The following is a 24,697-nucleotide window of genomic DNA, read 5'->3' on the forward strand; positions in this document are numbered from 1 at the left end:
AAAATAAAATTCCCTTTCTTGCAGGAAGCGGGAATGAGCATTATGGTTTTCTTTGGAGCAGCCACGGTGGCTGTTCCTCATTTCTGCTTAAATTTGGTGATTAAGCTTTGCTTTCTGTCGTTATTTTAAGACCAGAATTTTGGTGTTGGGTGCTGGTTTTGGGGAGGTGCGATGGTAACGAGGCACTTCCACAGCAAAACACTCCCTGCTCGGTGTAACCCTGGAGCTGTGTAACTTGGTGTGGTGTAACCACAGCAGCCTGGTGCTCCAGGGGGAAATCCTGATCCCCCCTGCCTGCCTTGCCTCCCTCCTCAGCCTGGTTTGGGGCAAACCCACGGGTGAAGGATCAGCCTGAGGCCCAGGGCTGGCTGTGCATAATCAAAACCAAAGCAAAATTCCTAACAATAACAAACAAAAATTTTACAGCTATTTATCTACCATTAAAAAAAAGAGAAGAATTAAACATTACCAAGAAAAATTAAAATTACATTACTAAATTATCAAATATCTACTCAATAATTTCCCAAACCTCAGCCTGGTGCTCCAGGGGGAGATCCCGATGCCCCCTGCCCAGCTCCCATCCCTCCTCAGCCGGGTTTGGGGCAAATCCCCGGGTTTATTCAGGGCGGAGGGTCAGCCCAGCCCCGGGTGGATGCAGCCGTGCCTCCCTCGCCCCGGGAGGGTCCCGTTTCTCCACGCGTGGGCGGCGGGGGCAGCTCCGGGTCCCGCCCATCCCGGGACAGCTCCCGCCCGTGCCGGGGGCTCCGGGGCGCTCCGGGCCCGGCGGTACCTGCGGGGGGCGGAGCGGGACCGCCCCCACGGCTGAGCCGCCCGCGCCGCCCCGCGCATCCCCGGCTGCGGCCCCTGCTGCGGCCGCGTCCCGTCCCTGCTCCGTCCCTGCCGTGTCCTGCCCGTCCCTGCTCCATCCCTGCCGTGTCCCGCTCCGTCCCTGCCGTGTCCTGCCCGTCCCTGCCGTGTCCCGCTCCGTCCCTGCCCGTCCCTGCTCCATCCCTGCCCGTCCCTGCTCCGTCCCTGCCGTGTCCCGCTCCGTCCCTGCTCCGTCCCTGCCGTGTCCTGCCCGTCCCTGCTCCATCCCTGCTCCGTCCCTGCCGTGTCCTGCCCGTCCCTGCCGTGTCCCGCTCCGTCCCTGCTCCATCCCTGCCGCGTCCCGCTCCATTCCTGCCCGTCCCTGCTCCGTCCCTGCCGTGTCCTGCCCGTCCCTGCTCCATCCCTGCCGTGTCCCGCCGTGTCCCGCTCCATCCCTGCCGTGTCCCGCTCCATTCCTGCCCGTCCCTGCTCCATCCCTGCTCCATTCCTGCCCGTCCTTGCCGTGTCGCGCTCCGTCCCTGCCTCATCCCTGCCGTGTCCTGCTCCATTCCTGCCCGTCCCTGCTCCATCCCTGCTCCATTCCTGCCCGTCCTTGCCGTGTCCCGCTCCGTCCCTGCCTCATCCCTGCCGCGTCCCGCTGCATTCCTGCTCCATCCCAGCCGTGTTCCTGCCCTGTCCCGCTCCATCTCTGCTCCATCTCTGCTCCATCCCTGCCGTGTCCCGCCCCGTCCCGCTCCATTCCCTGCTCCATCCCTCTCGTGTCCCGCTCCATCCCTGCCGTGTTCCTGCCCTGTCCCGCTCCATCCCTGCTCTGTCCTGCTCCGTCCCGCTCCATCTCTGCTCCATCCCTGCCCCGTCCCGTTCCAGCCCGGTTCTGTCCCTCTCCGTCCGCGCTCTGTCCCCGCTCCATCCCCGCTCTGTGCCGCTCCATCTCTGCCCCGTCCCGTTCCGTTCTGTCCCTGCTCCATCCCCGCTCCATCCTTACCCCGTCCCTGCCGTGTCCCGCTCCCTCCCCGCTCCATCCTTGCCCCATCCCGCTCCCTCCCCGCTCCATCCTTGCCCCATCTCGCTCCATCCTCGCTCCGTGCCGCGCTCATGGGCCGGCCCTGGGCGCTGCTGTGGTGCCTGGGCTGCCTGGGCGGCATCCCGGGCTCCTCCGGCGAGCACTACCGCTACCTGTGGAGGAGCTGCTACCCCTGCTACCTGGGGCGAGCGGGCTACCCCGACCTGCGGCCAGGTACGTGCGTGCCCTGGGAAGGTCCCGGTAGAATCAGGCTCTTGGTGGGTTCTGTGTGCCGGGCTGGGGCTCCCTGCAGGGCTCTGCCTCGAGGGGTTTGTCCCCAGATCCCCCAGCTGCAGGGTGGGGGTCCCAGGCTGGCAACCATCCAAGTGACAGACTGGTGACCTGGCTGTTTATGTGCCTGTGCTTTGTATTATTATATTTATTTTTACATTATTATTATTATTATTATTATTATTATTATTATTATTATTAGTCCATTATATTTATCATTATTATCATTATTATTATATTCCTATTATTATCACTATCATTATTGCTGTTATTACTGTTATTGCTATTGTTATTATTACTCTTCAGTGCATTTCTTACTCTCAAAAATCAGTTTTAGGCTCTGGCAGGGTGGCAGAGAAACATGAGTTTCTCCACGTCTGTTGCTGTCCAGCTGGGTTAAAGATAGCTCCTGTGCCACATTCCTTAAAAAGCCAAATGCATGCATTTTGCTAGGGTATGTAGATTGTTTTTTTTCCTCAGCTCCAAAGGATCTCGCCCCAGTACAGGGCAAAAAGTGAAATTTTGGTGTTTTTAATGTGAAAAAATGGTGCCTTTCTCTCTGGCTGAGGTTTGCTGGGGCTGTGTGAGGGTGGCTCAGCAGATTCTCCCCCGGGCCAGGGCTCGGTGTTATTTGGGGTTGGGTTTGTGCGAGGGGAATCCTCTGGCAGCAGCAGAGCTGGGCACGGCCGGGGGATGAGGCAGAGGAGCCGAGTCAGGGATCACTGCCCTGGAACATTCAGCCTCAGTGTCTTTTGGAAGCAATTCCCAGCCTGCTGCAGCGTGGGAAGAGCTTGGCCAGAGTTCCCATGGAGCAGGTGGAGGGCATGGAGCCCTCGGTGCTCCCTCTGCACGTGGCTCACGTGGGGTGGCGTCTGGGGACACGGAGCCAGGTGTGGATTCTGCCACTGCACCCTCCCTTCCTCCTCTGCCTGTGCTCAGCTGCCTCCACGGCAGGAAAAGCTTGTGGGGGTTTAGGAAATAACAGAGAATATGCGAAGGTCGCTGAAGAATTGGGATGCTTGGGCGTAATGCAGACATCAAGGAATGCATTATCTCATCCTGGGGTAATGCTGATAAATAAATAAATGCCCCAAGCAGCGATATCAGGAGAGTTGTGAGATGTGCCAGAGCTTTGGGAAGGGGCGAGTCACTGCCTTGTTATTTATAGATCAGATGTTTGTCTCAAGCTCACATTGTATTTTGCTGTCTCCATCCAACTGTGTTGGCTCAAAGTGACTCTCCAAGACAAGCTCCTGAGAGCCAGCTTTGTGCTGGATCCAACCTTCCCTTCCCCAGTGCAGAATTCCTCAGTTCCTCAGGATCCTGATCCTGTTTCTGCTCCTCTCAGCTCCATGGACAGGCAGCTCTGTGTGGGCTTGGCTTTATCTTTATCCTTGGTGTGAGGTGCACAGCTGAGGGGTTTTCTCATGGGTTTTTGTCCATCTTGTGACTTATCCTAAACTGGTATCACTGTGTGTCACAGACATCTTTTATGAAAAATCTTTTCTTAGGATTTTTCCTCCTGAGAAGCTGAGAGGCCTCAGGAACAAAATGTAAGCAATGGTTATCTGCTGCTGTGGAATGCAACAGGGGCATCTGGGATTGGGCTCATGTGGTTGTTTCTAATTAATGGCCAATCACAGTCCAGCTGACTCGGACAGAGAGTCTGAGCCACAAGCCTTTGTTATCATTCTTTGCTATTCTATTCTTAGCTAGCCTTCTGATGAAATCCTTTCTTCTGTTCTTTTAGTACAGTTTTAATGTAATATCTATCATAAAATAATAAACCAAGCCTTCTGAAACATGGAGCCAGATCCTTGTCTCTTCCCTCATCCTCGGACCCCTGTGAGCACGGTCACAACTGTGGGCTTGCTTAATTTGTTAAATTTCTCCTTCTATGCCTCAGCTTCTCTCTGACAGGTAAGAGGAGCTGTCTGGGTGTGATTTCAGAGTCCCAGATGTTGTCCTGGTGTGATTTTCAGGGTCAGTGTGCTGCTTTCCCCGCAGTTCCCATCTGCCCAGCCAGCACGCGCGTCCCCACAGCCGTGTCCCCTCAGCAGGCAGCTGCCACAAGGCACAAAGCTCTGCTGTGTGCACATCACCGGCAGCTCTGTGCGTGCCAGGAGAGGGAGGAGGTGCTCCCTGCAGCACGGCGTGGCTCTCACTGAGCTCTGGGTGCCTGGATGTGCTCCCTGTGTGCAGACAGGGCTCTGCTGGGGCTTGGTTGTCAGAACTCAGTGCATCCCTCTGGGCAGGGGGCTCAGAGACCCTGGCACACGGCCCAGAACACCTGTGGGTTTGATTATGACCCATGGAGCAAATTACCAGCTTTGTATGAGGCCTGAAAGCCACAGAAGTTTAAGTAGTGTAATAATAAAATTATCACTAGGTGAAAAAGTAGATTTTGGGGTTTTTAGAATTGGGGTTTTGGGGACAAGATGGAGGGACTTGGGCGTGTCCAGCCTTTCTTCTTCTTCTTCTCTACCTCCACCTTCTGCTGTGATGTTGGCACTTTGGGATTGGTTTAGAGTAGAAACTCACTGTCTAACATAGGTGATGAGTATTGGGAAGGAATTGTAAACATGTTATATGTAGTTTGTAGTATAAAGAGATAACACCACCCTGGGGGCAGGCAGAGTGCCTGGAATTGTCCTGCTGGATGGACCTTGGCAGGGCAGGAGAGAAATTTTCATAGATAAGATACAATAAACAACTCTGAGACCAAGAACTGAAGAGCTCTGACTCGTTCTTCGAACGTGGGGGCCGAAACAGAGACTGCTCACATGTCTTGGGGCTGCAATAAACTGCAAACTCCTGAGACTCAGTGTCATGCAATGGCCCACGGCAGCCCTGGGTGTTGTGTCCTCACACAGCTGCTCCTACAGGAGGAGCTTTGTGCTCTGCTGGGGACTCACCATCCATCATCGCTGGGATATCCTCTCTGAAGCAGCCAGAAACCAGCAGAGCTGTTGTTTGATCCTGCTCCATGAGCTCCTCCAACAGCTGCCCCAGAGGTGTGGGATTCGCATTCTCTGAACACAGAGAGAAACAATTCTCTCTCAGATTTTTTTTTTTCCTGGAGAAGCAGAGAAAATAACGATCAAAACAGTTCCTGTCTCATTTGCTGCTCCTGCGTTTGTGCACGAGTGGAATGCATTGTGGAAGGCTGTTTACCTGAAGGGGTTTGGTAATTGGATTCTGGTGTGAGTGTTTTGTTTTCTTGGCCAACCTCTGCAAGCTGTGTCCTGACAGTCAGTGAGGAGAGTCACGAGATTTTGTTCAGTTTAGTTCTTGTTCAGTTTAGTTCTTGTTCAGTTTCAGTTTAGGTGTAGTGTAATATAGTACAGAACAATATAGTATAATAAAGTAATTAATTAGCCTTCTGATCTCATGGAGCCCTGGGTAAGAGTGTGCTTCTTGCTGATGGAGTGACAAAATTATTTTTGTCTCCTTAAAAGGAAAGAAGTCCAGAAGTCTCTTTCTTTGATTGAGTGAAAAGACACTTCATAGGACTTAGGTGACCTCACTTCAAATTTAAGGACAGCTAATTGGACAGAAGCTAAAAAGCCTTTCCTAGGCAATTAACTAAGAAAAGGAATGAACAAAGAAACTAAATTGCTTCTGTGAGGTGTTTTTATTAGAAGCAGGAACGTCTAGCACTTGGCTTAGTTTTTCTGTTTGTTATTTTGCCTTTTATTAAACCTTTTTGTTTCTAACACTGCAACAGAAGCCATCCTGCTAATTATTGTGCCTCTAAGAGTAGCTGAACTATCTTAAGTATGTTATGGCCTTCCTAGAGCTCAAAGAAGTTATTATAACAGTCCTGCTCATCATCCTTCTTGCCAGTCAGGCAAAATTTCACCGATACAGGAGCCCCATCCCCAGCTCTGTGCCTGGGGAGATCTTTCACCCAAGAGTGAAAGCCTGCACAGGGAATGGGGTAAAAAACCAGTGATGAGAGAAGGTTGGAGAGGGTGAGAGCAGCAGCAAGTCCAGAGCAAGTCCAGGTGCTTGTTGCTGCCTGCACCTCTGCTCTGTGCTGAGTAATTCCCAATTACAGCCCCATCCCCAGGCACTCAGGGGAGCACGGGGGGGAGCTGGGCCACTCTCCCAGCCCCACTGCTCGGGGGCAGGAAAAGGTGAGCTGAGGACAAGGCCAGGAGCTGAGGCAAAGCAGAGTTTTCACTGCAGCAGATTGTTCTAAAGCAGAGTTTTCACTGCAGCAGATTGTTCTGAAGCTGATGCACCCATTCCTTTGGAATTCTCTGCTGGGCATGGCACAGATGGTGCGGGGAAGCTCTGGGCATCTCCCACCTGCAGTGGAAGGAATATTGGCCTCAATAACTCCCTGCAGCTCTTCCAGTGCTCTCTCAAATGCCTGGTTTAGGATGATGAAAGCTGAGGGTGTGGAGGTGCTGTGCCTGCCCCAAATGTCCTTTTCCTTCCCTCAGTGAGTCACTCACCTTCCCAGCTATCCTTCCTCAGCCTAGAGGAGGAAAAAACTTCCAGGCTGGCAGAGGACAGAGAGGAGATGAAGCATTGTCCTCTCCCATGCTCTCCTTGGTCTGTTGGACCTTGCCACAGCTGCTTTTTCTGCATACAGGGAGTGTGGAATAACAGGGCATCCGAATTCCTCAGGTTATTCATGTTGGGACTGTGTGACACGTGCAAGAAATGAAGTCATGCAGAGGGTTTTTTCATTCTAATCTGTGTCCATAGAGTGAGATTGGCTGTGCTCCCTTGCCCAGCAGCAGGGGCTGTTGGGTCCTCTCCATGCACTCTTTTTACTCCTTGAAATTGCTGAATTATCTTCAACAAACTGGTACTGGGAAGATAAACTCAGTAAATCCCACACATGCTCATCTGGGTGGATTTTAATTAACCTTTTCCCCGCAGCCCTGCTCTGTAATCCAGGCTAATCGCTGCAGGGATTAGGGCCTGGCGCTGCTGCTCAGCCAGACATTGCAAACCTCAGCAGTGCTCCCAGCTGGGCTCCATCGCCTCCTCCCCAGCCCTGCAAGGAGATAAACTGCCTCCCTACCAAATATCTGACACTTTGCAGGGCTGCTGTTGCCACTTTCTTCTCCCTGATGTGTAGCTCTTGTAGGAGAGAAATCAGTGTTCCTTCTGGGAGGACCTGTGTGTGTGCAGGGAGTGCAGCCAGCCCAAGCCATCTCCTCACTCTGTGCCCCCTTTTTTTGGTTTTGTGTTCACTTTCCCTATGTTTCATTGCTGTATTACCTGTGTTAGTCCATGTAGGTGTCTCACCAAAACTTTTCTATGGGTTTGTATTCATCTTCCCTGTGTCTGATTGCTGTATTCCCTGTTAGTCCATGTAGGTGTCTAACCAAACCTTTTTTTTGGTTTTGTGTTCACTTTCCCTTTTTTTGATTGCTGTATCCCCTGTGTTAGTCCAATGTAGGTGTCTAACTAAACTTTTTTTTGTGGTTTTGTGTTAATCTTTGCTGTGTTCCCTGTGTTAGTCCATGTTCACTTTCCCTATGTCTGATTGCTGTATTCCCTGTGTTAGTCCATGCAGGTGTCTAACCAAACCTTTTTTATGGGTTTATGCTCACCTTCCCTATATTTCATTGCTTTCTTACCTGTGTTAGTTCATGTAGGTGTCAAACCAAACCTTTTCAGTTTTGTTTTGTGTTCACTTTCCCTATGTTTGATTGCTGTATTATCTGTGTCAGTCCGTGTAGGTGTCTAACCAAACCTTTTTTCATGGGTTTGTGTTAATCTTCCCTGCGTTTGACCACTGTGTTATTCCCTGTAGGTGTCTGAGGTTTCAGGGATTGTTTCTGCTCAGGGAAGGGGCTGGGATGGACCCATCCTTTCAGAACTCCAGTTTCTTTACACAGCAGAGATCAATATCTCTGCTGTCTCATTGACCCAAGCCCCATCCCCAGCCCTTGCTGTGTTGGGCTCCTCCTCAGCTGGCTTTGCCTGGTACCCCCTGCCCTGTGCATGCAGAGCAGGGCTTGGCAAACCCTGTCCTGGCACGGCTCTGGCTTGCTCAGAGTCAGCTGAAGAGAAGCCTGCATGCTTCTCGTTTGCTCTCCTTTGGAATTATTAATTCCAACCAGATTTTTTTCAGCTCTCCAGTAGGAAAAGAACCGTGCTGTGCCACGGAGCACAGCTCACACGGTGTCACGTAGGGCTCTGGGTCCTGCTGCCAGGACCTGCCCAAAGCTGCTCCTCCTGGCCCTGGGAGCAGCTCCTGTTGCTTCCCAGCCTGTTGTATTTGCAGGGAGGGATGATGGATCTGACTCCATGTTATCAGAAGGCTGATTTATTATTTTATGGTACTATATTATATTAAAGAATATAGTTATATTAAAGGATATAGAAATATATTATTTTATGGTACTATATTATATTAAAGAATATAGTTATATTAAGGAATATAGAAATATATTCTTTTATAATACTATATTATATTAAAGAATATAGTTATATTAAGGAATATAGAAATATATTATTTTATAATACTATATTATATTAAAGAATATAGTTATATTAAGGAATATAGAAATATATTATTTTATGGTACTATATTATATTAAAGAATATAGTTATATTAAAGAATATAGAAATATATTATTTTATGGTACTATATTATATAAAGAATATAGTTATATTAAAGAATATAGAATATTTTATGATACTATATTATAATAAAGAATATAGAATATATTATTTTATTATACTATATTATATTAAAGAATAAATATAGTTATATTAAAGAATATAGAATTTTTTATGATACTATATTATAATAAAGAAAATATAATAGATTATTTTATGATACTATATTGTATTAAAGAATAAATATAGTTATGTTAAAGAATATAGAATATATTATATATTAAAGAATGTAGAATACTATACTATACTAAAGAATACAAAAAAGATATTTACTGAATGCTAAAAAGATAATAATGAAAACTTGTGACTCTTTCCACAGTCCTTACACAGCTTGGCCCCAATTGGCCAAAAAGTGAAAACAACTCACACCAGAATCCAATGGAACAATCACCTGTGGGTAAACAATCTCCAAACACATTCCACACATAAGCAAAACACAGGAGAAGCAAATGAGATAAGAATTGTTTTCCTTTTCTCTGAGGATTCCCAGGAGAAAAATCCTGGGCAAAGGGATTGTTTCAGAGAATGTGAATGCCACACCAGTCCATATTCCCATGGACTCACTGGCTGGAGGTGCTGCTGGTGCCAGCCTTGGCTGGTGGATCTGCCCTGGGGACAGATTTATTTTGGTCACACCATGGTGCAGGGTGTCCCCAAATCTCCCTGGGGCTGCAGGAGGGGCTCTGGGATTTGGGGGTGGCAGGGAAAGGTGATGGGTGATTCTATGGCTGCTCTCCCCAGCCAGGACGGGGTTGGGATGGGGACAGCAATCACGGAGATTTAGAGGGTGAAAAGTACAAAGGGGGAAGAGGAGCCATGGAGAGAGGAGATGTAAAAGTGCTGAGTGTGAGTAATGGGGTGAAAGTAAGAAGTTTACTCAACACATCACTCAGTTTCTTGGACAGTGAATTCTCAACAGTTTCAGATTAGAGTTGAAGGGAAGCAGTGGAATAGTCATTTAAATTCAGACCAAGAAACTTTATTGTGCTACATAAAACCTTCCCAAACCCCAGTTTTCCTGTTCCTGAGCTGAACAGAGCCAGTTCTGTGTATTAATAGCTAATCCTGCCCACAGAGATGAGCAGGGAGTGCCTCAGGGGCTCTAGGGCTCTGCAGTGTCCCAAGTGTGTGCGGAGGAAAATGATTTAATCAGAATTAGGTTGCTTTGACCAGCATCTCAGACTCATGCCATCACATTTTTCCCCTTGAAAAGCCACTTTGGCTTTGGCTCACTCATCATAGAGCATCACTCAAAGCTTATGTTTCACCTCAAAAATGTATTCATTTTCCTTTCTTTCAGTATTAAGTGTCTTGGAAAAAAAAAAAAAAAACCCAGGAAGAAAATAGCAAAACCTCCTAAAAGGCTCAGTCCACTGAGTAAAGCAAAGGGCTGGCATTACAGAAATGAGCATTTTGCTGGGTTAATGGAGACCACAGCTGCAGTGGGGCTCTGCAGGAGGAGCCCAGCACTGCCAGTGCAGCAGGACACCCCAGGACAAGGTTGGGGGTTCCCTGGGAATCACTGGGACAGAGGAGATGTTTTTATGTTCTCTGAGCTTTAGGTTTTAATGCTTTAAGCCTTTCTGAGAGAAGGGTTATTTTGTATTCTCGCTGCACAGCTCAGAAGACTCAAACAGGCATCACCTTTCCCACTTTTCCCATTTCACCCCTGACCCAGACCTTCCCTTGCTGCTGGCTGATTTTCTTGGCAATTAATGTGACAAACATAAAAATGTGGCTCAGCCCAGGCTGTGTTTCTCCAGTTTTTGGTGCCCTTTTCCTGCCCAGTGGGAGCTGTGGGTGAAGCAGAGCTGGGTTGGGGCACCGGGCACGTTCCTGCACCTCTGGCGTGCGAGGACACGGCCGGGTCCCCACCCTGCTGTGATTCACTCAGGAAATGTTTCTTTATCTCCTCAGTAACAGTCCTGGATGGGAACTGAGCTGGCTCAGGGCTGGCCTTGCTGGGAAGGGCTTGGGGGAGCTGGAGGTGAAGAAAGTGCAAAGAAAAACCCAAATGGAGAAACCCAAGCTGCTGAAGCTTTTCTCTCTGTGTGGAAGTGTGGTGCTGTTCACAGGGGTCCCTGGATGAGGGAAGAGATGAGAATCTTGACTCCATGTTTCAGAAGGCTGATTTATTATTTTATGATATATATTATATTAAAATTATATACTAAAAGAATAGAAGAAAGGATTTCATCAGGACAAGGGAAGAGATGAGAATCTTGACTCCATGTTTCAGAAGGCTGATTTATTATTTTAGTATATATATTATATTAAAATGATGTACTAGAACTATACTAAAAGAACAGAAGGAAGGATTTCATCAGAAGGCTTGAAAGGAATAGGAAGGAATGGAATGATAATAAAACCTTGTGGCTGCTCACAGCCTCGACACAGGTGGCTGTCGCTGGTCATCAAGTAAGAACAATTCACATGCTGGGTAAACAATTCTCCAAAACACATTCCAAAGCAGCAAAACATGGGGAAGCTGAAGTTCCCCAGCTTCTCAGGAGAAAAGATCCTGTCAAAAGGATTTTTCATAAAATGTGTCTGTGACAGGTAAGGGAGTGGCTGGTTGGGTGCTTTGCTGCTCCTGGAGTGGGATCTGGTTCCCCCCTCTGATCCTTTCCAGTCTGAAAGGTCTTGTAGGTGCACAACTGTGCACACCCACAAATGGCAGGAATTAAGGAACTGTGCAGCTCTATCCACATCATCTCCATGTTTCTGATTATGGCACAGGGAGAAATCTACCTCAGAAACTTCCTTTGACAAGCGAGGAGGTGTAAGCTATGAATTCATCCATTATTCTGGAGTCAGTGGGAAAGGTGACCATTGGCAGGTGAACAGAGGAGGATGGTTTGTGCTGACTGACAAATCAAATTGGGTTTTTGTGGTTGTTGTTCATTGATTGCAGGTTTGTCCCTGGAATTTCACAAACAGCTTGACTGACCGAACATAACAAAATGGCCAATCTTGTTCCCTTTGCTTTCATCCCTCAGATCAGAGTCGGACAGCAGAGGATAAACATCCCTGAGCTTGGACACCCTCCTGTCCACTCTCCTGAGCTTTCCCCCTTGGTTTTTTTGCAGATGTTGACGAGTGCCAGGTGCACAACGGGGGCTGCCAGCACCGCTGTGTGAACACCCTGGGCTCCTTCTACTGCGAGTGCCAGCCCGGCTTCCGCCTGCACACGGACGGCAGGACCTGCCTCGGTAAGGCTGCCCTGCAAATCCCCTGGCAATCTCTCCTTTCAGCCTTTTTCCTGCCGGTAAATCCGTGGCAGTGCGCAGAAAACCTCGATTTCCTCACTCCCTCCCATGCTCTGTGCCCTCAGTGTGAGATAACACTGATGGGTTTGGGTTCTTCTGAGTCCCTGTGTCTTCCCTCACAGTTTGTGTCCCTTTGTGCAAATTATTTCCATGTGGTCACGTGAAACTGGGGCTGCTTTGCTGCCCCTGAGTTTTTTCTGGTTCAGGAGAAATAACTCCCAAGTGCTTTGGTGCTTCTGCTTTTGATTCAGGATACATCAGATATGGCATTCTCAGAACAGATACATAAATGAAATTATGAGGATTTTCAAGTCAGGCTTCATTTTGACCTCAGTATTTCCCCAAAATTTCAGTGTTTTCTCAGTATTGCTGTGGGCAGCAGGTGTGACAGACAAGTGACAGTAAATGTGGCTGTGTGTGGAGCTGTGGCCATAATAATCCAAAACCTTCTCCTCTGGGATGCTGGTCCTGCATTCTCTTGGATGGTGCTTGTTCAAACATCACCATCCAGGCACCAGATTTGCCCTGCAGCTGATTTTGGGGCCAATTCCCTGAAATGTTGTTTTCAGCCCGCCCCAAACTGGAGCTCAGAATGGAACTCAGAGTCTGCCTCCAGCATCTGTGGCTGTTTTAATTAAACCACTTCTCCCCCACAGCTTCATTTGACACATTTTTCCACTATTTGAGGGATATTTTCATGCAAGTGGAAAGAATTCCCGGGCCGTGGTGTTTGCAGAGTTTTCTCGGAACACAGTCACGCTCCAGAGTCTGCCTGTGTGTTCCAGTTGGGAATGGTGATATGTGAGCAGGAAAAATCCATCCAGGGAAGCTGTGCCCAGCTCTGCACTGACACACATCTGCCCACAGCTCCCTCCAGTCCGTAATGACACCCAACCAAGTGAGATTTAAGGTGCAGGATCCCCTTATTTTGCTGGGAAAATCCAGAAGGGAAAGGATGGCAAAGAAGGGACAAAGTCAAGCTTGGCAGCCAGCACTGAACTCCACACTCATGTCGGGGTGAGGAGCTGCTGCTGCTGCTCACATGTAAGTGTGCTGTGGTCTGTCATCTCCTAATTGTCTCTGGGATATGTTGCTCCCTTTCTTGTGGTGAGCAGTGATCCCGTGTTGCCACATTTCTCTTCACAGAGAAAAGCAAGACACGATTCTTCCCAATAATATTTCTGGGTTTCACATTCTCTGAACCTCAGAGAAAGGAAAAACAATCCTCATCTCATTTGCTGTGCCAAAGTAGAATGCCAAATGGAGATTGTTCACCCAAAGTGATGGTGTTTTGTCTCCTTGGCCCATCAGGGCCAGGTGTGTGTGTGTGTGTGTGAGGACTGTTGGCTGACAATCACAAAAAGAGTGCAGTTATGTACAGAGCTGAGTGCTTAACAGATTCAGTTTAGCTGTAATGTAATATAGTGCAATATAACAGAGAATAATGTAGTACATAAAGTAATTAATTAGCCTTCTGATGTCCACAGAGTCCTCATCATTCCTCTCCTTTGGGGGCAAAAATATCAGCGATAATCCCGCAGCCTTGCAGGGCGAAATGTGGGACAGGCTGACACCAGGAGTGCTCAGCAACCCCAGAAGCTGGAACAGTTCTCAGGGAAAACATTTAATGGATCTCTAGAGGGAGGAATTCTCTTCTTTAAGAGGAGTTTCCATGATTTTCTGTGGTTCTCCAAGCTGGTGTGGCTGAGCATTCCCACAGGATCCAGCCCCGCTCCTGCTGCCCGTGCCCAGCGCTGCAAACCTGCTTTGCATTAAACTTGTGAGCAAATATTAGCCATAAAGTGCAGTGCTGGAATCCACCTGCCAAAAGTGAGAGGTCTCTGTTCATGAAATCTGATCATGAGTGAGTGGGGCAGTTCCTGAAGAGCAGAGCCTGCAGGATCTGCAGCGAGTTTGTGGTGCTGGTCCCCCTGGGATCCAGAGCACCCAGGAAAGCAAAGCAGAGCAGGCAGGGCAAATAGAAACCTCTCACTGCATAATTATCTAATAATGTTTCTAAAATGGATCTAAAATGGGGCTTTCTCATTTCAGGACTGGTGGCTTTTTCTCTTTACACATCTCTGCCTGTCTATGTGTATATGTGACACCTTCACAGAACTCTGTACTAACCCAGCTGTGAGGAGGGGTGGAACATCTTTTTCTTAGAAAAGCTCAGAACAGAGCACAGGCTCAGAGGTGCCTCCTCTCCTGGTGTTTGTGGCTGTCCTGTTGTACCCACAGACACCAGATTGCCTTGTGGTCAGTTCTGAGGGATTTGGGGTTAACTGCTCAAAGCTGTTTTTCTCCTCAAGCTGGGATGTCCTCTCATTTTCTGTACAGATTCTGTGCTGTTAAAACACAAAATATTGCCACTAGATATAGGGAATAAACCAGGAATGAAGGGAACTGGGGACAGTGAGCATCCATCCATCCATCCATCCATCCATCCAATCCTTCCCATCCATCATCCATCCAATCCTTCCCATCCATCCATCCATCCATCCATCCATCCATCCATCCATCCATCCATCCATCCATCCATCCATCCATCCAATCCTTCCCATCCATCCATCCAATCCTTCCCATCCATCCATCCATCCAATCCTTCTCATCCATCCAATCCTTCCCATCCATCCATCCATCCATCCATTCATCCAATCCTTCCCATCCATCATCCATCCATCATCCATCCATCATCCATCCATCATCCATCCATCATCCATCCATCATCCATCCATCCATCCATCCATCCATCCATCCATCCATCCATCCATCCATTCATCCAATCCTTCCCATCCATCATCCATCCATCATCCATCCATCATCCATCCATCATCCATCCATCATCCATCCATCATCCATCCATCCATCCATCCATCCATCCATCCATCCATCCATCCATCCAATCCTTTCCATCCATCCATCCATCCATCCATCCATCCATCCATCCATCCATCCATCCATCCATCCTTGTCCTGCTGAGGCAGCTCCACACTGGGACAAGCACAATTTTGGGTGGTAGGAAGCTCCTGTCTGCCCCAGCCAGAGTGCTCTGGGTACAGAAAGAAGCCTTTGCAGCCAAGTTTCCTGTTAAGGGCCGTCAAATCATGGATCTCATTCTTTAAATGCTTTCTGCTCCCCACAAAACCCACAAAGGCTCCGATGATGGATCGGCAGCGCTGAGCTGGAGCTCCACAATTGCCCCACAGTGTGCTGGGTTAGCTGGTACCTGGGGCTGTGACTCAGGAGGGCCCAAAAATGGCTTAAAAGCCCCTTCCTGTGCCCAGCTCTCAGCTGGTGCTCTGCAGCTCCGTTGTGCAGGATCCTTTTGCTGTGTCTTTGTTCCAATCTCTGCTGAGAGAGGGAGAAAAGGAGCAGCAGCTTCCACTGCGAGTGAAACAGAACAAAGAGAGGCCTTGGGCGTCCTGAAATCACCTCTTTCTTCATCAGAACCACATGGGCAGGAGGCAGGAAGCTGACATCTCCAGGTCCTTCTCCACTGTTTCAGCAGAGGGATGCAGGCCAGGCTGAGGCAGAGGGGTTTGATGGGAGCCAATTGCTTTTGTTGGCCTCAGGAGCAGAGAGATGGTCTGGATTAACACACAACATGTTTCTGGAAGTTGTCTGAGGTTAGGAGGAATCAGTTTGGGATTACATGATGGAGCAGAATGTTTATATCAGGAGAACTTCAAATGAAGAAATCTCAGTGACAGGGGTGATGTAATGAACAGGAGGACCAGGCCAGGAGGTTTGTGTGGGCTCGAGCTGTGTGTGCTTGGTGAGGCTTTCCATTTTACAGACAACTCGCACATTTTAGGGAGTTTGACCTTTTCTTTGCCCAGTCGCACATTTTTCAGCCTTTTCTTAGAATTGCTGGGTTTTTGTGACACTGCAGAAGGAACATCCTGCTCAGTTCTAGCTACAGCTGCTCACAGTCGCTCTTGGGGCATCAACTCGCTGCTCCTGGTGGCAAATCACCTGTCTCTAAAGGAAAGGTGAGAGAGAGGAGAGAGGAGAAGTGAGAAGAGAGAGGAAAAGTCAGAAGAGCAGCTGGAGGGTGCAGAGATCAGGTATTAAATCATCTCCTGTGTTGGGCTGCTGCTGCACAGATCCACTTCCTGGCTGTAATCAGCAGCAAAAATCTCCTTTCCATCCCTCTTTATCCATTTCCCAGACCTGAGAGGGTCAGAATCTGGGAGCAGCACTGCACCCCCCCCAGACAGCAGGGCTGGAAGGAACCTCCCTCTCTCAGACACTGAAATATCATCTGTGGAAAATCTGTCTGCGCTGTAATTACAAAAATCTGTGTGATGTACAGGATGACACTGGGCTTGGCAGCCTTGTCACAGAAATGTTAAGCTCGGGCAGAGCATCTGGGAATGGAAATATTTTTAGAGTGGTTCTGTAAACAGAATAAAAACCCCGAGCAGTAATTAAAACAAGGCCAGCAGCGAGGTCTGCTGGCTGTGACTGCGAGGAGCCAGCTGAGGAGACCCAGCCTCACACGGGCTCTGTCTCCTGAAATCTTGCATGGAAGAACTCAGACTTTCTATTTTTTTTTTTTTAGGAATTTGCGAGGAGGCCGTTATTTAAACTTCAAATTAATCTGAATAACTGGGATCCTGGGTGGTTATTTTAGACACAAGATGCATTGGCTTGTTCCATGTTGGCCCAGTGCTTTTCCCAGATGAAGGAATGTTTTGGCAGGCATCAGCATTGTTTGACTTGTTTTCTTTTTTTTTTTTTTAATTTTAAAAAAAGGCTCTCTCCAACAAGCACATTATTTATGGCTATTTTTGAATATATGTTATTAAACACTTAAATATATTGGAATATTTTTAAATGACCACCCATCTCTGCTAGAGCTTGAGTAGTGTAACTCTGACCCAGAGCTTTTCAGGAACGTTCAGTATTCCTGTTGTTTCCTTCCAAATGGATTAAAGGAAACAATGCCAGCACAACTAACATAAACCCCGAGTTTTTGCTCCAGCCTTATGTTTTATATGGCAAAATCTTGACCCTGTCAAGCTGCTTTTATTCCCCCAAATGTTGTTTAGCTAATTAGAGGCATAAAATGAGAAGTTGAGTTATTTTAACATTTGGAATGAGAGTGATCCTCAGCTTTGAGTCAAAGCATATTTTATTTTTTTTTTGCAGGGGAAGGGCATGCAGAAAAAAATGAAAAAAATACATATTTGACTATATTTTTGTCCTGAGCCAAATATTTGTTTTCACTTATGTACAAGAGCAAGGACTCAACTTGCCTTGGGATTCAGAGGAGTGTTACAAGCGGAGATTTCTGCTGGTAGCTGCTTTCCAGGTCCTCCTGCTTCCAAAGCTCTGGAGGTTGTGCAGGGCACTGTGATCACCTGAAGGATCAGTCTGGGGAGAGATGGTTTTCATTAGAGATATTTTTAGCTTTCCTATAAGATTCCACTGAGCCAGCACATTAGTTTGTTCTGGAGTTTGAAAAATAGGTCAGAAACGTGTGAGAGCAGAGCTGATGGTTCTGCTCAGCTCACGGGAGCCAGGGCTGGGTTTCCATCCTGGGCCAGGGCCAGCCCCAGCCATGCTCCACCAGCCCAGTGGGTTGTGACACTTTGGTGGCTCCTGAGAGGCAGAACAGGGTTCAAAGGCCAATTTCCCAATTGTCACAGGAGACAGCTCTCTTTGGAGGAGCTCAGTGCATGAGGAGTTGTGATGGTGTTCACAGGGGTTCTGGGATGAGGGAAGAGACGAGGATCTGACTCCATGCTTCAGAAGGCTTGATTTATTATTTTATGATATAGATTACATTAAAACTATACTAAAAGAATAGAAGAAAGGTTTCATCAGAAGGCTGGCTAAGAATAGAATAGCAAAGAAGGATAACAAAGGTCTGTGGCTCGGCTCTCTGTCCGAGCCAGCTGGACTGTGATTGGCCATTAATTAGAAACAACCACATGAGACCAATCCCAGATGCACCTGTTGCATTCCACAGCAGCAGATAACCATTGTTTGCATTTTGTTCCTGAGGCCTCTCAGCTTCTCAGGAGGAAAAATCCTAAGAAAAAGATTTTTTATAAAAGATGTCTGCAACAAGGAGTTGGGTGGGTTAACCCAGGAGACACCCAGTGCTCCAAGAGGGGACTTGTATGGCTTTGGAGGCAAATCATCGTCCCACAATGACTTCTCCACCAGAGTCCATGAACCCAGCTCCAGAAAGTTTTGTTTCCCAGCTCAAATTCCTCCTGGATCCGAGGTCAATGGTCCTGGTTCTTCTATTCTTTTAGTATAGTTTTAATATATAATTTTTCTTTTAATATAATGTATATGGTAATAATAAAAATAATAAATCAGCCTTCTGAAACATGGAGTGAAGATTCTCATCTCTTCCCTCATCCTGGGACCCCTGCGAACACCACCACGTCCCCAGGTGCCACCTGTTGCAGACATCTTTTATGAAAAATCTTTTCTTTAGGATTTTTCCTCCTGAGAAGCTGAGAGGCCTCAGGAACAAAATGCAAACAATGGTTATCTGCTGCTGTGGAATGCAACAGGTGCATCTGGGATTGGGCTCATGTGGATGTTTCTAATTAATGGCCAATCACAGCCCAGCTGGCTCAGACTCTCTGTCCGAGACACAAGCCTTTGTTATCATTCTTTCCTGTTCTGTTCTTAGCCAGCCTTCTGAAGAAATCCTTTCTTCTATTCTTTTAGTATAGTTTTAATGTAATATATATAATAAAATAATAAATCCTTCTGAGACATGGATTCAGATCCTCGTCTCTTCCCTCATCCAAAAACCCCTGCAAACACCATCACAGCCACTCAAACTCTTTTTGTGCCAAACCTTGTGTCCATTTTCCCCGCAGCTCTGAACTCGTGTGCCCTGAACAACGGAGGCTGTGAGCACGACTGTGTGCAGGTGACCCTGGCCCAGCACCGCTGCCAGTGCAGGCACAACCACCAGCTGCACCAGGATGGCAAACGCTGCATCCGTGAGTCCTGAGGGGCTGGGGGGCCGTGGGTTCCAGCTGGGAGCTGTGGGATGGTGTGGTGGGGTTCACAGGACGAGGGAAGAGATGAGAATCTTGATTCCATGATTCAGAAGGCTGATTTATTATTTTATTATATATATTATATTAAAAATTTAACATTATTAAATTAAATTTAAAATATATATAATATTAAAATATTATATTATATATTATATTATTTTATTAATATATTATGTTAAAATATAATATATTAATATATTACATTAATGTCATTAAATAATATTAAATATATTTTTATTTATATTATATTATATATATATTATATATGTTATGTTAAAAGAAAATGATATATTAAAACTATACTAAAAGAATTGAGAGAAAGGACTTCATCAGGAGGCTAGCAAGGAATAGAAAGGAATGTTAATAAAATCTTGCGACTGCCCACAGCCTCGACACAGGTGGCTGCCATTGGTCATCAATTAGAAACAACTCACATGGACCAATCACAGATGCACCTGTTGCATTCCATAGCAGCAGATAATTATTGGTTTTTTCCTTTCCTCTGAAGCTTCTCAGCTTCTCAGGAGAAAAAAAATCCTGTCAAAAGGATTTTTCATGAAATACGTCTGTGACAGGATGGGGATGCTCAGATGTCCAGCAGATCAGACTGGGGGATTTCCAGTAAAAACTCTGTGTGTTTTGTTGTCATGGACATATCCTGCGGTTTATTCCAAGGGATGGGAAGAGCTGGAGGAGTCGTAGCCAACAAAAATGAAATTGTATGAAGGCACAGGCTGCTGTGGGAGTGGAGGGACAGCAGAATGTGACAGTGGGGTGGGATGTTCTCCCTGTCTGGCTGACCTGCTCCTGGCTCAGGAGGGAGAGAAACTGAAGGGGACAGAACACAAGGTTGTTCTCGTTCATGGCTGCTGGCATTCAAAAGGCAGGAAGGACAGAAGTCCTGAGCCGTGGAGTTGCTACAGCAAAAGGAACAACTGGGATGTTCCAAATGCAGCAGCCAAAGGGGTTTGGAGCATCTGTCCTGGTCCTGGGGCAGGTCAGAGGTTGGCAAACCTCTGGGTAGGAGAATTTGGAGCAAATTGCCAGCACTTGCTGTTTAATCTCTGCAGAGGGATGTGCCCATGCCAAGCTTCTGCTGGAAGGGTTTTACCCAGCCTAATGCCAGCCTCCTGCAGGATCTCCTGCTGGAAGGGTTTTACCCAGCTCAGTGCCAGCCTTCTGCAGGATCTCCTGCTGGAAGGGTTTTACCCAGCTCAGTGCTAGCCTTCTGCAGGATCTCCTGCTGGAAGGGTTTTACCCAGCTCAATGCCAGCCTTCTGCAGGATCTCCTGCTGGAAGGTTTTACCCAGCTCAATGCCAGCCTTCTGCAGGATCTCACAGCGTGCACGTCCTCCCGAACGGGTGGCGCAGTGATTTTCTCCCTGGGATTTTCAGGCTGCAGGCTTTCCTGCTGCTCTGTGCAGGATCTGTGTGGGCTGACCCAGGCTCTGTGCTCTGCCTGCAGTGAGGAACCCGTGCTCTGACAGGAACGGGGGCTGCATGCAGCGCTGCCTCAGCCACCGCGGCCGTGCCCGCTGCGAGTGCCACCCCGGCTACCTGCTGGCTCCTGATGGCAAGGCCTGTGAAGGTGAGTGCCCTGCAGGAAAAGCTCTGTGTCTGATGGGTGAGGGAGTGCTCAGTGGGAGCAGAGTGGAGGGAAGGACATTTCTTCCCTCGGGTGGCTCAGGTGGTGTCTGTGCCCTGCTGGAGCTGTCTGCAACAGCAGGGCTGTTCCAGGGGAGATTTGGGCTGGGCATGAGGGGGAAGTTCCTCCCTGAAAGGGGGATCAGGGGTTGGAATGGGCTGTCCAAGGAGGTGGTGGAGTCACCATCTTTAATTCTTTATTTAAGAATAGACTGGATGTGGCACTGGGTGCTGTGGTCTGGTGACAAGGTAGGTTTAGGTGAAAGGTTGGATTTGATGATCTCAAAGGTCTTTTCCAGCCTAATTGATTTTGTGATTCTGTGTGTCCCACTGTCATGTGACCCCATCTCCTGGGAAGCTTTACAGCAATTCCAAACTTAACTCTGTGTCTTTACTGGTCTGAACCCCAACGAACAGTTCAGAGGGCAAGAAACCAGTGCAGAACTCAAATACCATAACTTTGGAAGGGTGTTTGAAGTTCAGCCTACTTACCTTAGGTGTTCTCCTTCTCCCAGACGTGAACGAGTGCCTGACAGGGCTGGCCATGTGTGCACACCAGTGCCTCAACACCCGAGGCTCCTTCAAGTGCACCTGTAACCCAGGCTACGAGCTGGGGGCGGATGGCAAGCGCTGCTACCGTGAGTACTGAGGGCTCCAGTCTGAGCTTCCTTTCTGCCAGGGCCAGGATTAAATGTGTGTGTGATGGTATTTCTTGTTGGGACTCAGATGTTTGTTAGCTCTTAGCTCTGTTACAGTCTCGCAAGCCTTGAGTCCTGCAGCACTTCACACTCTAACAAACTAAAATGGAGATGTGTCTCTCTCTCTCTACAAGGCCTTTTAAGGATAAACTGTCCAATTAGGAAATGACAACTGAATTATTTTTACTTTTAACCCAATGACCAACCACCTGTGCCCTGCAACACAGACTTTTTTATCCAATTACACAAAACCACCCAAACCCATGGAGAAGAGGGTGAAGAAGAAGGAGAAGAAAGAGAAGAAGGAGAAGAAGAAGGTGAAAAGGTGAAGAAGGAGGAGAAGGAGAAAAACGAGGAGAAGAAAAAAGAGAGAAGGAGAAGAAAAAGGTGAAGAAGGAGAAGGAGAAGAAAAAGGTGAAGAAGGAGAAGAAGAAGGAGAAGAAGAAGGAGAAAAAGGAGGAGAAGAAGAAAGTGAAGAAGGAGGAGAAGGTGAAGGAGGACCAGCCACTGCCCTAAAACCTCCATCTTGCTCTATATATATCACTATATTCTAAAACCCCAAACTCTAAGTTTTCCACCCTGTGATATCACCCACTTCTATTCAAACTCCACACCCACAATCCCAGTTCTGTAATTCCATTTTGGAAGCTTCTTCACGGCCTCAGGTCAAACGCAGCGTTCTCTTGGGGGTCTGTGTCAGCACAGAAAGTCTGAAATTTTCAGTAACCAGGGCTCCAACACTCAGCCCTGCCCAGCAGGACAGGGCACACCTGGGCTGCTGCAGGCACGTGTTCGTCACTGCCCTCTGGGAATCGCCAGGGCCAAGCTGTGGCAATCTCTGCTGAAGGATTTCACAAGCGGTTTTGAGGCTGTTTACTCCCCCACCAAGATAAAAATCTTGGTCTGATCTTTAAAGCCACCACAAAGCCACTTTAGCTGGTTAAAGGCAATTGATTTGGAGCCATTTGGCTTCAAATAAGCCAACTTCTGCTCTTGGAGACTCTGCTGGACAGGCCCAGTGAGCTGCAGATGTGTCACTGGAGGAATTGAGCCAGTGAAGGGATCACATCTGCTCCCATCAAGGCAAGAAATAAACTCTGTGATGCAAGAGCGAGCTGGACTGTCCTCACAGCTTCGTGCAGCTGCTGCAGCCCAGCAGGGCCAGGCTGAGCCAGAGCCACCAGCCCCTGACAGATGCCAGCCACCGTGGCAGTCCCAGTGCTGGCAGCTGGTGGCACTGGGAGCTGTGAGGGTCCCCTTGAGCAGCAGCTGGAGCTTGGCAAGGCTTTGCAGGCCATAAATGGGTCCTGAAAGGCATCAAACAGAGCAATATGGGGCACTGGGATGATGACATGAGGTTGAAGGGTGTAAGTATGTACACAGCTTTCTTCTTAGGGGCACAGCCAGTCTCACGCCGTGACACATTGCCCTGGGGCCAGCAGAGCAGCCTTTCCACATGAAAGGTTCCTCCCTGCCCTTCCTGGCACGTTTCTTTTAAGCAAAACCCTGCTCTGTGCTGCTTTAATAAGGAAAGGGAAGAGGGGGATGACAATCACGTTGTGAAATCTGGAAAAAGTCTTCCACTGTGGCCCAGCTTTTGTTTTTGACAAGCACAGACCCATTGGGAAGCATCAAGCTCCCTTCCTTTCATCCTCCTTGGGTCTGAACGCACGAAAAACTCAGCGCTCTTGAAGGCAGAAATTGTTTTCCTGAGGTTCAGGACTGAGTCAAAGCTCCATAAAACAAGTTCCTTTTAGTTTAAGAAAGCTTAATTAACTAGACAAGTTTACAGAATCCTTGCCAAGCTGGGATGATCTATGGCTGCAACTGATGTTTGCGCCGAGCGCTTTTGACATGTCAGGAGCTAACGATTCTGGTTGTAGGCATCTGGATGCTTCCCTGCTTAGCTGTGTTCTGCTGCTCCCATTTCTGCCTGGCACCAGCACAGCTCTGCTCTGAGGCTGAGCCAACTTTTGGCTGGCAGCACACGCTGCAGCTTGGCAGGAGTGGGAGCAGTTTCATCCGCAGCCTGTTCGGTCCCAGAGACTGTCCAGAGCCTGCTCCGCTGAGAGGCTGCGTGAGATCCAGAGGTTTCTTTTTATACCCCCGCTTCCCAGCCCGGCAGTGGCCTCTGTGCTGAGCTATTTCCATCCTTTCCCACCGCAGATCCCCCTCCTCAGCAGGGAGGCAGTGCCAGGAGCTGGAGGGGGCAGGCAGGGGCCAGCTGTGCACGCAGATGTGTCCCACAGGATCCTAACCAGGCTGCCTTTTCCAGGGATAGAGATGGAGATTGTGAACAGCTGTGAGACCAACAATGGGGGCTGTTCCCACGTGTGCCACCACACCAGCTCTGGCCCAGTCTGCACCTGTAACTTTGGCTTTAGGCTGGAAGAGGACCAGAAGTCATGCACTGGTAAGGAACAGGAGAAGGCCAGACCTTGATTTCCATGCCAGGTAATGGTGAGGATCCCTCTTGGGATCTTAGGTCAGGATCCCTCTTGGCTACTGTGTGTGTGCACTTCAAACAGGCTAAAGAGGATAGAAACTGATGGAAAGTGAGAGCAGATGAAATATTGCTCTGCTCAAAGCTGTCCCCAAACTTCCCTCAGGATATCCTTGGACAGCACTTATGACTTGGGCAGTAATTATGACTTCCAAACTAATTAGTTTTTCCCAGATGAAACTGCCCCGAGCAGGAGTCAGTCAGCTGGAATCACCCTGCTTGTAAGGACACCAAACCTGCAGCCACAATCCCCAGCTGGGAATCACAACGAGCTTCCCTCAGGGACTCAGGGTTCCTCCCTGGATGGGGAGCATGATCTGTTAGCACAAAACTCCCTGATTCCAGGAGGAACTCGAGGATTCTGGCTCAGCATTTGGCAGCAGACCAGTAAAAGCTCCCCAGAACTCGTCAGGGAGCAGTTTACCAGTTCCTGCCACCACTCTGCGGTGCATTAACACCCTCTGTTTCTCGTGCAGATATCAATGAGTGTGACACGGGCTCTCACTGCTGCCAGCAGGACTGCTACAATTACCCTGGGGGCTACGAGTGCTCCTGCCATGCTGGGTACAGGCTCAGCACCGATGGCTGTGGCTGTGATGGTGAGTGCCAGCACCTCCCTGGGCTCCAGGCAGAGCCCTGTGTGTCCCTCTACCTCTAATTAGCTCGTTGTCACTCTCCTCAGTTTGTTCAGTGTTGGTTCTAAGCCCTGTGCTAAGCCCAGCCCAAGTGGAGAGGGGTTTTTGAACACATCAGGGTCAGATTGGGCTAAC

The 24,697-nt window shown here is 48.3% G+C and overlaps 1 protein-coding gene across 1 annotated transcript in view; it reads left to right on the forward strand.

Moving 5' to 3' along the window:
- Positions 1-1,905: 1,905 nt before the first annotated feature.
- Positions 1,906-24,697, forward strand: part of LOC129129716 (uncharacterized) — a 53,136-nt gene continuing 30,344 nt past the window's right edge. The window contains exons 1-7 of the mRNA XM_077190347.1: positions 1,906-2,065; positions 11,863-11,985; positions 18,897-19,022; positions 20,548-20,670; positions 21,242-21,364; positions 23,700-23,837; positions 24,404-24,526. Of these exons, the coding sequence (XP_077046462.1) occupies positions 1,924-2,065; positions 11,863-11,985; positions 18,897-19,022; positions 20,548-20,670; positions 21,242-21,364; positions 23,700-23,837; positions 24,404-24,526 (898 nt within the window). The 5' untranslated portion in view covers positions 1,906-1,923. The remainder of the gene's footprint in view (positions 2,066-11,862; positions 11,986-18,896; positions 19,023-20,547; positions 20,671-21,241; positions 21,365-23,699; positions 23,838-24,403; positions 24,527-24,697) is intronic.

The sequence above is a fragment of the Agelaius phoeniceus genome, chromosome 24 (assembly GCF_051311805.1).
Source record: "Agelaius phoeniceus isolate bAgePho1 chromosome 24, bAgePho1.hap1, whole genome shotgun sequence".
Classification (NCBI taxonomy): Eukaryota; Metazoa; Chordata; class Aves; order Passeriformes; family Icteridae; genus Agelaius; species Agelaius phoeniceus.